This window comes from Lactuca sativa, chromosome 4, assembly GCF_002870075.4.
Source record: "Lactuca sativa cultivar Salinas chromosome 4, Lsat_Salinas_v11, whole genome shotgun sequence".
NCBI classification, from domain to species: Eukaryota; Viridiplantae; Streptophyta; class Magnoliopsida; order Asterales; family Asteraceae; genus Lactuca; species Lactuca sativa.
The window spans coordinates 33363775-33376040 of NC_056626.2; the positions used below are offsets into that span (position 1 = coordinate 33363775).

The window sequence follows — 12266 nt, forward strand, 5'->3', positions numbered from 1 at the left end:
AAAGTTTGATCGTGTTCTTCGTATTTTTTGTGAACGGCTAACATTTTAATTTTTGAATTTAAACGATCGTACAAATTCAATCCCAGTAATTGTTCAAGGTTGGTGGACATGTACTTGGTAATTGCAAGTGTTACATTCTTTCGGTATAACATTACGTGACTTCAGTGTTGGAGAAGTGCATAGATATAATATTGCATTTCTTGCCCGCCAAGTGTTTGCTAAAATGCTAGAATGAAATATGAAATATCAGGTAGTGGTCTTTTTTGGTTTTCTGGTATTAGTTTGAAATATTTTATTCTAATCTTCTTTGATTCATTTCCAGTTTTATTTTTTACTTGGAATTAATAGCTTAAGTAATCCATACAAAGAACACGGATGAAAATGATGAACCTCAAATGTTTTTTTGTTTGATTTCCAAGTTCATCTAATCTTGATACTTATGTGGTCTTTTTAGAAACCAAAAACTCATAACCATGTGAAGGTTGATGCGTCCGTGGGACAAATTATCATAAAAAGTTTGTATTCCATGTATCTAGAAACATGGTAATTTCTTGTGTAATTATGTTCTTTTATTTTGTTTTAAAAGTTTTAAACTCCTCTTTGATTTTGCGATTTGGGTATTTGAAACTAATATTAATGTTTTTGGAATCAGAGAAAAGACTCAGGGACCTTTGAGCTCTAACAGAAGGAAAAATATCTCAACAAAAGAGATATTCATTGTTATTATTCAAAACATTAATTTCATTATGAATCAACTTAATTTCTTATAGAGTGTTTGGGATTCTAGATTTGCAAGTGGCTTTTTTACACTAGAAGCTTAAATATTGGGATATGTGTGGAGTTTTATCTGCCAATTGCCATCCTATGATGTGATTATGATTTTTTGCATACATGAGATCGCATTACAAAACTTTCTTGGAAAGTGGTATAAAGGAAATTAAAACATATGAGATTATACAGTATTGAGTTCAATCATTTATGTAGGTCATTAAATGTTGAATTCTTAATGGATTTCTTGGTTACATGGTCTATCTTTCATGCATTGATTAGTTATTTTTTCTCTTATGATTGATAACGTTTTTATGTAAGTCCAAAGTGCAAGAGCCCTCAATATGCAGATGAGCATAATGTAAGTGTATTGCTTTTATGGGTAAGGTGTTGTAAGTACATTGCCATTGTGTAAAATTCTACGATTTTGAACAATTTAATGTAACGATTTCATTAGGTACTATGAATTAGAACGAGAGCGTTCCTTAAAAGGTTTGATTTTATTAAAGGATTCAGGATTGATATTCCTTGTGTGTGGCTGTAGTCATTTGAATTGAAATTCACACATAAGAGTTTACTTTTAAATGTTTCTGGCTAATGAGTTTATTCATCGTCGAATTTAGAAGATTTTATTTAACATTTAAATTTAATTACACTGAGTGCAACTTTCCAACTATTTAAACCCTTTCATTTGATAGTAAATATTTAAATAAGTTTTTATAATTGTTAAAAAGGAAAGAGTGTGTTATTTTCATATAACTTTTTTTTACTTACAAACAAATGCTCATAATTACAAAGTACAAATAAAAGATAATGTGCTTTGTAAGAATGGACAATTTATAAAAAAGAATTGTGTTAATTTGATGGTTGTGTCTAATCTGTTTATTAAAAGTCGTTTCATAAATATGGGTTAAGAATGTTAGTGTATTAATTTTTAATTTTTTTTTTCATGTAGACACATGGAACGTTTGCAAATATATTATTAACTATAACACCTAATAACTTTTGACATTGTTTTACGTTATCCTCGTGTAATACACAGGTTATAATCTAGTATATATATATATATATATATATATATATATATATATATATATATATATATATATATATATATATATATATATATATATATCAATTTGAATAAGGATCAAGTTGTAACATATTTTTAGTTAAAGAAAATCCTAGGGTCAAATCGGATTTAACCCGTTTATTAAACAAAAGTAGGGATAAGCAACGGGCCAAACCCGGATCGCCCGTCCCAAAGACTGAAAACATAAAGACCAAAAATCGTGAATTTTCTTACCTAAAACCGCACCATTTTTGGGAGTATCGGGTTTGGGTTCGGCCCGGTTCCAGATACTAAACTGGGTTTGGGGTTTTTGGCCGAATTAGACTTTGAAATCGGTATACTGTGGGACCCTACTTAGATCACGGGCAAATGAAGTGTATAGAAAAAAAATACAAATGTTATTAACATTTAGAACAAATAAAAAACTGCACTATTTAGCATAAAACTACATTTTTTATAAAAAAAAAATGCATGTTTTAACACAAAAAAAAGAACAACATTGTTGTTAAAAAAACTGCACTATAACAACTTTTATGTGTAAAAAACAAAAAACAAAAAAAAAAAAAACAAAAAAAAAAAAAAAAAAAAACATCATTTATAAAAAAACTACATGCTTTTATAAAAAACTGCATGTTTTAACAAAAAAATAACTTCCTAGATATATTATTTCTTGTAAAATGATAGGGACAAACGTTGATAAAGATTTATAAATAATGTTACAATAAAAACATCAAGCTTTATACATAATGCTACGATATAACATTAATTAATATTTTAATATCATTGTCTATATATTTTAAGGTGAAAATGTTTTCCAGTCCGGGTTAAATCTCATATTTTGGGTATGGTCCTGTTCAAACCTGAAACCCGATTAGTGGTAAAAACAAAACCCGAAAATCGGCCCACTAATATGAATATCCCCTCCAGTTCAGATTTGATCCTGGTTTTTCAAGGTCCCGTCCAAGCGGTCATATGCACATCCTAAACAAAGGTTATATAAATGAACAATGGTCAAACCCGAATTCAACTCCGTAGACGTAAAGATTCTCCCGTTTTAGAATTTAGGTTGAGCGACCGCAGTACAGGCGGTGGGCGACAGGACGAGTCTTGGACGACGGTGAGATTGGGAAGGGGCGCAGCGTCAGGCGCTGCCACGGTGGGCGAATGAGAAGCCGCAGGCTGTAGTCTACTCCTCTTTTACTGATTTTCTTCTGTATGCACCTCCCCTTGCTGGAGTCTATCTCCCCTGTTACGGTGGTTTATTTGTGTTATAATAATTTCTTTTCACTTCGGGGTCGGATTATGTATTTGATGTTCTTTTAGAAAGAACTCGACATTCTTAAATTTGCTTAGGGTTATAGATGTCTAACTATCGGCGTGTAAGCCATGCATCGTAGTATCATATACCATATAATGACCAATTGCATCATAGTATCATACCAGAGCAATTGTATAATGCATGCGTTGCGATTATGATAACTTAAAGTGTGTTTGTGATTGTTTTTTAAAGTGACTTATTATAAGTTATTAAAGTGGTTTGGTAAACATTAACACTTTAGATAAACTTAGGCAAAAAAGTGATTTTTCCAAAAAGTCATAGAATTCCTGACTTTTTGGAAAAGTTAATAAGTTTGATTTAAAAGTTTACCCACACAAGCTGTTAGTGTTTGGAAATCATGTAATGTATTTTAGATATTAAAAGTTAAAGCTGTTATTATATATGTTTAAAATTAATGTTCCATTGAAGTTTTGTAGAGTTCAATGATTGTGGCAAAAAATGGTCTAAGTTTGTAGAGTTCAATGATTGTTGGAAAAATGTTTGAGCTGTATGGACAGTAGAATAATGATATGGCAATCTATTAAACTCTAGTATTCACATAGAGCATACTGAGGATATCTAGTACCATTGAGCATGATCATGTTTAATTTCAATTGATGTATTTGTCTTCTAGTTTTATTAGTTGACTTTTCCTCTCACCTGGCCCTTTTTTGAGCAACCAATTCCAATTTGTTTGATGCAAGGATTTATATTTTCTCTTTGAAGTTGCGATAGATATGTATGGCTATTGGCTAATATTGAGAATGAATGTTACGCAAATCTCTTTTCTTTTTTTCCTTCTTAAATTCTACTTTTCAATCGTGTGGAGGTCAGACTTCAAGGAAATGGTGGAAGTGCAACCCCAAAGTTTGGATAGAATCAACACTCTTCCTCAAGACACAATTGAAAAAATTCTGACTCTTTTGCCCATTCAAGATGCATTGAGGACGAGCGTTTTGTCAAAGAAATGGAGGCATTGCTGGAAGGGAATGCCTAAACTTGTATTTGATGACAAGTACTTGAATACCTCATCAAGTAGCAAAGAAATTAGAAAATATAAGTTTGTCAATGCCATCTTCCATGTTTTGATGCTACACAATGGTCCAGTATTAGAATTCAGTATCTCTATTAATATCGATACAGAAATTGATGATGAGATTGACCAAATAATACTCCATCTTTCAAAGAGCAAAAATATCAAGAAATTCATCTGTAAGTTTCGGTCAAACGAACTCTTCAAATTTTACTTTTCCAAGCGCTACAAGCTACCCTCTGTGTTCTTTACATTACACGGACTAGAACACCTACATCTCACACATTGTGTTATTGAGCTTCCATTAACATTTGATGGATTCATTACCTTGAGGATTCTCGAGTTATGCAATGTCAACATCACTGCGAAGATGCTTCAACAATTACTTACCAATTGCCCATTACTTGAGAAATTTATACTGGTAATTAAGTCCCATATAACCACTTACCAAACTGCCTTTGGTTAAAACCTTCTTACAAAGTATATTGATGCAGATTGGACATCAAAAAGGCTTTATTACACTAGGAAACAAGTGTAGATTTCTTGAGCTATCCAAGTGTTTACCTTCGGTTCAGGTTCTGAAAATCTCTAAGTCTTATATCAAGGTAATAAATACTTAACTTGATGGTTTTATCTCATGCATAAATATTGTCTTTTTAATTCTAGTCTTGGTATTCGGTTAAAGCAGTTTACTGAAGGCAGTAGTATGCAGAAACCCCCCGCTTTACTAGTCCACTTGAGGATACTTTATCTTGATGTGTGTTTTCTGAAACAATATGAGCTTTCCGATGCTCTCAGTGTGATCAACAGCTCCCCAAATTTGGAGAAGATAAAAATAGAGGTAGACAGATATAAACTACACACACTCACATACTTTGAAAATAATAGATATACAATTCTGTTGACAAAAATATACAATAATATGTTTTTTCATCAGCTGTGTTGGAACCATAAGCTGTGTGGTGAAGAAACTTGCAAGGACTTGGTTGATCTTCAAGACTACTATTTGGGAATGAAGTTGGATCGCCTTGAAGAACTTGAGATAACAAGTTTCCATAACTATGCTCCTGAAATGGAGTTTGTGAAACTCATCATGGCTAAGTCGCCTATGCTTAAGAAAGCACGTATAGAGCTTCATTCAGATGTTTCTGTGGATGAAGAAAATACGATGCTTCGAGATTTGCTGCGATTAACATTTCCACGTGTGTCACCAGCAGTGGATATCATTGTTGAACGTTAAACAATTATATGTGGATGCAAAATACCTTTTATGCATTTAGCTACTTTTTTTTAATGATATGTAAATATGTGTTTTATATATGTTATAAACCCACATCCATCGGTCTCCTTTCAAATATGGTTATCAAAGTCACTCCATAGTCCATATTCAAAGCATTTCTTGAACCATGTCAAATATAGTATAACACTAAATTTGACATTATATTATTTTTTTTATATACTAAATGCTGTCAAACTTTATATGGTAATTTTTGTCCTCCAAAATTTTTATCTAAAGATTTTGAATTTAGTTTAAAATTTTGTATTCATTTAAATAACTAAAACACACTAACATATTTAATGTAAACTTAAAATTGATTTAAGTCTTCCGGTACAAATACTCTACTAAAACTATTACCTTGTATATTATTGATTATTGTAACAAAAAATATACGACATATTTGTGAAAATCCCATAAATATAAAAAGCGTTTTGTTGAAAATCTAAATAAGCTATAGACACTAACTCTTATTTAAACACCTTTGCTAATAACTATTAATTGGAAAAAAGAAAATTAATGTTTGCATAATATTTACTTTGACACAAAAACCAATGTTATGGGCTAAACATACACCAAGGTTTTGGTGTTTGTTAAGAGTTACGTTCAAATCCATAACCATATTGTTGATTACACATAATATAAAATCTATGTTGAAAATGATAATTTTATATTTCTATTTTGTTTTGTACCGAAAAAATCTGTGAGTTTGAGAAGAAAAAAAGTTATAAACTATCTTATGTCGTACAAGGCCAATAGGGATTTTGTGATTTAAAATATTTCAATCCTCTCCCTTGGAAGGGGAGATTCAATCACGAGAGTTGGAGTTTAAAGGAGGTTGAGGAGGAGGAAGAGGATTGGTGTTGATGTTATCGTTCAACATCAACAAAACCAAAGGTTTAGTTAGTTTGAATGCATACTTAAAATAATTATTAATCCTAAATGAATTGTTAACAAGATTGGGATTCATATTTGGCTTTGCGATGTGTAGAGGGATGTCGTAAACATATAACAAAGTTATTTAGATAGGTAATGCAATTTTCCTGTTTTAAACTTTCGAAACCTAGATTATTTGAGATTCAATGACATTTAATGGTATGGTAATCTCGATTTAATGATGAAGATGTTGCAGATCACTAAATAGATGATGAATCAACCAGGAAAAACCGTGTGACATTCGATAGACAATTATTCTCAAGTTGGCGTGCTAGTTAACCACACACACTTCATCAACAAAATAATCTCATGAGTGACACATCATATTAAATTATATTTTCGCGAGCGATGACGTGCTGGTTAACCACACATGCCCCCATCGTCAAAATATAAGTAATATATATGTTTTCATGGGTAACACATGACTCACGTTTATATATATATATATATATATATATATATATATATATATATATATATATATATATATATATATATATATATATATATATAACGAGAATTTTGTTTTACTAATTGATTAGTACAATTTATCTTGAAACAAAATCTGACCCAACTCTTTCGGCGACTCCACTCTGAAAATACGAAATTGCGGTAAGGGTGGAAAGTGTGAAACATTTTAAAAACTGACCTCATTAGAATCATAGATACATCCTTAAAAAATTCGTAAAGTATTAGAGTAGGTGTGGTTAGTCTTGATTCGACGATAATGTTTTTAATTAACATGTGAGGACACATGTGGTATAATTGTTATAATATAGTTGTTACACCAAATAGTAAATTTAAACCTTTTAAATTTATATTTTTTTTTCTTTCTAATTTAATTCTCTTATTTAATAAAGTTCAAGATAAATATTCAAATTTTAACTCAAGTTTAAATAATATTCAAATATTTAACCAATTAAATATTCAAATTTAAATTTCAATTAAATAATATTTTTAAATTAATCAAAAATTCGAATATTCAGATTTAAATAATTAAAATAATAATTTAATTCAAAAGGTTATCTTTATTTTTTTTGAAAAACAGATAAAATCTGAAACCCGATAAATCGCCAGACACGACGCGTCTAGTAAAGAGGTTCGTCGCGCCAGCAACTAGCATTTTTCTTTATTTTCTTCGATTTTTACAAATTTTGTGCAAATACAACTAAAACCTATTAGGCTATGATACCACTGTTAGGTTTTATTAGCATCAATACACATCAAGAAGGTAACAAAATAATCTAAAGATTTACCTAAGTGTACATGCACCCTAGATATAGGATTTACTATTTATAGCAACGTACTTTAAAACCTTACAAGAAAGAAATTACTTGTAATGACACGAAATTTCTATGTCTAATTAACTAAGGATTATCATAGTTTACTAAACAAAATGTAAAATTCTATAAAAATTTTAAAACTTTACATCCCAGGTTACATTCGGGTTTAGAATAAAATCTCATCATAAAATAACAACAACGAAATATACAAACAAATAAAAATTATTCTTTTATAGAAAGTCCTTGTGCTTTTGTCTTCCCATGTACCACGACTGCTACCTGAACCTGCAAAACATGGATACATCTACTGCATCAAACCATAGGTCTGGTGAGTTATATTGTAATCTGTTTCACATTATCTACTCTTCTTCTAACTCTTTTTTTTTCTTCACATACTCTAACTTTCTTTTCTCTTCTTTCTCATACTTTTCAATCTAATCTCTTTTCCTCATAACATACTCAATTATTCTTTGTCATCCCATTTGTCTCTTTTACTCGTTTCTCAAACCTTCTCATTTCATATATCTCTTATTTTATCTCTATTAATTGTCTCTTATCTCTTCTCTTCATCTCGTACTCTCTGTAAGCCTCTTCCCATGCTCATCTCAAGGATAAAATTTTCATTTTTATTATAGTCAAAACACATATGTTACTTAATCCAAACATTCAGAAACATTGCTAAGTAAAATATTTATCAGAGTTAAATCACAAAATCACATATTGCGGAAAACACGGGTATATGCGCTGCAATCAAGCCGGGCTCTTCCTTTTTGAATTGGAAATACCTGAAACCATAAACAAAACTATAAACACAAGGCTTAGTGAGTTCCCCAAATACCACATACCATACCTATCAAACGAGCCTTACATAACAAACATAATCATGAGCCATGCATATCACACATAAACATAATCAGTCTTGCCATTATGCCACGAGCTGCCTCGTGGTCTTCCTTGCCAGGCCGGGGGCCGAAACCCTGGGTCTTACAGACAAATGCCAGGAGCCACCTCTTGGTCTTCCATGCAAGTATCACAAAGACAACTAGCATAAAATCTACAGCTATTTAAGTAACATTTTCTAGAGTTTAGACTCTGGTCTTTCATACAAATTGCTAGGATCCGCCTCCTGGTCTTTCATAAAAAATGTCAAGGGTCACCCCCGGGTCTTCCTACCATACATAAACCAAATGGGTCGGCATTGGTGCCTTCGACCCTTAGAACAGCGAGGAGACTCACCTCGAATGTTGAAGCTCACTGCAAGAAATCCTTAGTTGTAGCCCTGACAACTTTCCAAGCTAACAATACCAAGATAACACCCAATTAGCAATTGGGTTCCCAAACCAAGATCTATAATCCATACTTGGGGTAAAATGACCATTTAACTCCTGACCAAAACTAAAGCCCAAGCCCAAAACCAAAAGGCCCAAAACAAAATTCATAAAAGTCTACTAATGGCCTAATTTTCCAAATTGGGCCCAACCACCATATGGGCCTTATCCTAAACCCCAACAATTCCTTGTCCAATAAATCTCAGATGGCCCAAAGGCATAAGCCCATTGGGCCCACTAAAGCACAAAACCATTGGGCCCATAAAGGCCCAATATAAAACCTAGGCCCTACTAGACATGCCTAAACAAGAGTCCAAGATCCTGAGATCCCTCTGACCAAAAAGCCGAACACACAAAACCTAAACCCAAGTCCGAAGCCCAAACATGAACAAGCCTAAAAGCCCACAGATATGTGTACACGGGGCATACCCCCTAGGTACGCTCAACGTACTCAAGGATACATATCTGGGCCTTAAATCAGTACGCAAGGCATACATGGACTTACGCAGGACATACTCGTTATTTCTCCAAAACTCGTATCATGACTTAATCTGTTAAGTCCTTCCATCAAAACCTTGGAACACCTTCCAACTAAGCTCTTAATGCATAAAGTCGGCACCTTTATGCATTTACATGACTCAATGGGACCCAATAACCATTTTAATCCATTAAGACCCAACAAGAACATGCATGGGCCATTTCTAAACACCAAGCAAGCATTTTTATGAACTTATGACCTTAGAACTGCTAAGAGTGGCAATTCAAAGCTCCTGGAGTGGTGTCCAACCACTAGATCTCACTCTTGAGGTTAAAATGGGACCAAAACCCTCATAATCTTATATCTCAACTTCTAATGAGGAATTTAAGAACTTTTTGCCTTTAAAGAGTTGGAAATGAAGCAAAGAGTCAAGATCTACAAGCCTTCCCCTTGATTCACCACCTTGCACAAAGCTTCCACTTATGAATATACACTAGAACCCACCAAAGATGCACATAAAAGGCTCACAACACTTTAGGATGAGGCTACAGCTCAAGATTAGTGTTTAAGACAATGGAGGATGAAAGAGAAGCTCACACCTAGGACTTAAGGTGTTTAAATAGTTAGTCAACCATAAGATTTAGGGTTTTGGGATCCAGACACGTACGTTGGGCGTACAACTCCAAACATCCACGTTTCACTTTTCACTATTACGTTGGGCATACTCAGCCAAACACGTGCATACCACCTTTTCATGCATGGAACCGAAATGTAAGCTTTTCAAAAGGTTCATTCCTGCCAAATTCTTCAAAATACCATAACTCACTCATCTTAGGTTCGTTTCCTACGAACCTTATATCCGCTAAAAGGCGGCGAGAAGCCCTACGCTCCTAATAGCACACCCAAACTTTAAAACCTCCTGAACAAAACCCAAAATCCATAAAAGATCGAGATATCTAATTACGATTATGCCCTTGGTCTCCGAAGACACCATCGAACACTTAGATCACTTATACTATGACTCCCACATCCGAAATGGCTAAATACTTTCCTTCCCAAGACCTTAAGCCTTATGAAAATTTATGATTAGGCCGTAGCTCTGAGCAATGAAACAAATCCAAAATCGAGTGTTACACTATACATACTTTATCATCTCTTACTTAATCTCTCTCATACTAGTCTTTCTACATATACTTTCTTGTCCCTTACTCTTATCAAAAATCATATAGTATATGTTCTTTTCATACTCTAGGCGTGATTTTCTTATATTCTCACTCTACTATTTACACATCTCTTACTCTTAGTATGCCCGTCCCATACTCTGCCCATTCTTCATCTCTTTATTCTCAACTATAATACCTCGAAATTCTATTCTCATCTAGACCCCAACGGCCCCATCTCATACTACGATACCATCTATCTTTTTAGGGCAAAACCTAGTTACACTCGTCCGAACTTACTTCTCTCTCTTACGATCCCTCGTGGATCCTTGAATCACTAACAGATTTCTTACCCTTAATCCCTCACGGATTCACATCTAAGTTTTGTCAAAGAACTCTCTTATCTTGTTCCACTCATGGAACCCTTCCTCTATCTTCTCTAGCCATACAATCTTATTCCCATATCATGCATCTATCTATATTACCAAAGGATTCATATTTCTCCTCTTCTCATACTCCTTTTCTACACATGTCCCATGGACATTTTATCTCTTTATCTCATCAATAGATCTTACTTACTCACCTAGTACTTATTCTATTTCTTCATCTCATAACTCTTAGGTATTTTACGCAATACCATACATACTTATCTATATGATTATAATGCATATAATTATATTTTCTATCTCTTTCTACCATCTCTTATGTATTTAACAAATACCTTTCTCATCTAACCATACATTCTCTAGGCATATATACATGTTATGATACGTGTTTCAAACTGTATACCTCATACATACTCTAAATATACTTACATGATCTAAACATGCTTTTAAATGTATATTCTTAATTTATCTTCATCTAATATCTTAAGGGCATTCATTTAGTGCCTCAAGAACCAACATACATACATATATACATATATAAAAAGATTAAAACATATAATCAATATCACATGAGAGAGTGATAGATATGCCTCACATTGTTAGTTAGTGATGACTAACTACCATTTTTCTTCAATTCCTCATCTGATGCATCTTGATCTATCTTCTTTGCTCTTAGGTCTGTTCAAACATACAACCAAACTTCTTAAAACTTTTCTTGGCCTATTAAGAGCTTAATGACTATCTTTATCAAAATGACTACTTAATGGATCATATTTCTAACATTATTTTTCTACTTCTAAATCCAACACAACCAATGAATTAAGCATCTCATAATACCTAATTCATTATAATCTACATCTAATGCATCAATTCACCACTCATTAGTTAGGGTTTCAAACCTTAACTTCACACATATAGATTTCACCTTGAAAACCACATAGAAAGTTGTTTCAACGCTTCTAAACACTTGATTAAACATTACTAACAATCTTTCATAGAACAATCTAACATAATTATCTCAAATCGTCAAAAACATTAGGGTGTTTGTTTGCATGGATCAGTTTGATCCGCTCCAATCAACTGAATCTAAATTGATCTTGGTTTTCAAAACATGAATCTGAATAGTCCAAACTAAATTTAAATTCAATCCTAACTAACCAAACTACAACTCGATTGGATTGGTTTCTACAGTTCAATTTTCAAGAGGCAAGGCATTAAAGAAAATACA

The 12266-nt window shown here is 32.8% G+C and overlaps 1 protein-coding gene across 2 annotated transcripts; it reads left to right on the forward strand.

Annotated features, from left to right (window-relative positions):
- The first annotated feature begins 2863 nt into the window (after window positions 1-2863).
- On the forward strand, window positions 2864-5511 carry LOC111896429 (F-box/FBD/LRR-repeat protein At1g13570). Of its 2 annotated transcripts, XM_023892418.3 has the most exons (5): window positions 2864-3053; window positions 3993-4612; window positions 4686-4796; window positions 4880-5032; window positions 5129-5511. In XM_023892418.3, the coding sequence occupies exons 2-5, from the start codon at window positions 4004-4006 to the stop codon at window positions 5429-5431; spliced, it is 1176 nt and encodes a 391-aa protein (XP_023748186.1). In that variant the 5' UTR covers window positions 2864-3053; window positions 3993-4003; the 3' UTR covers window positions 5432-5511. The 2 variants fall into 2 exon arrangements, with proteins under 2 accessions (XP_023748186.1, XP_052626141.1); XM_052770181.1 differs by lacking the exon at window positions 2864-3053 and having other exon boundaries at window positions 3709-4612.
- The last annotated feature ends 6755 nt before the right edge of the window (window positions 5512-12266 follow it).

Bases quoted from the DNA above. Each gene is read 5' to 3' on its own strand.
- LOC111896429 (XM_052770181.1), top strand. From the start codon at position 3,896: ATGTATGGCTATTGGCTAATATTGAGAATGAATGTTACGCAAATCTCT. The intron at 4,613-4,685 runs GTAATTAAGTCC...ATATTGATGCAG, and splicing joins TACTTGAGAAATTTATACTG to ATTGGACATCAAAAAGGCTT. The intron at 4,797-4,879 runs GTAATAAATACT...CGGTTAAAGCAG, and splicing joins TCTCTAAGTCTTATATCAAG to TTTACTGAAGGCAGTAGTAT.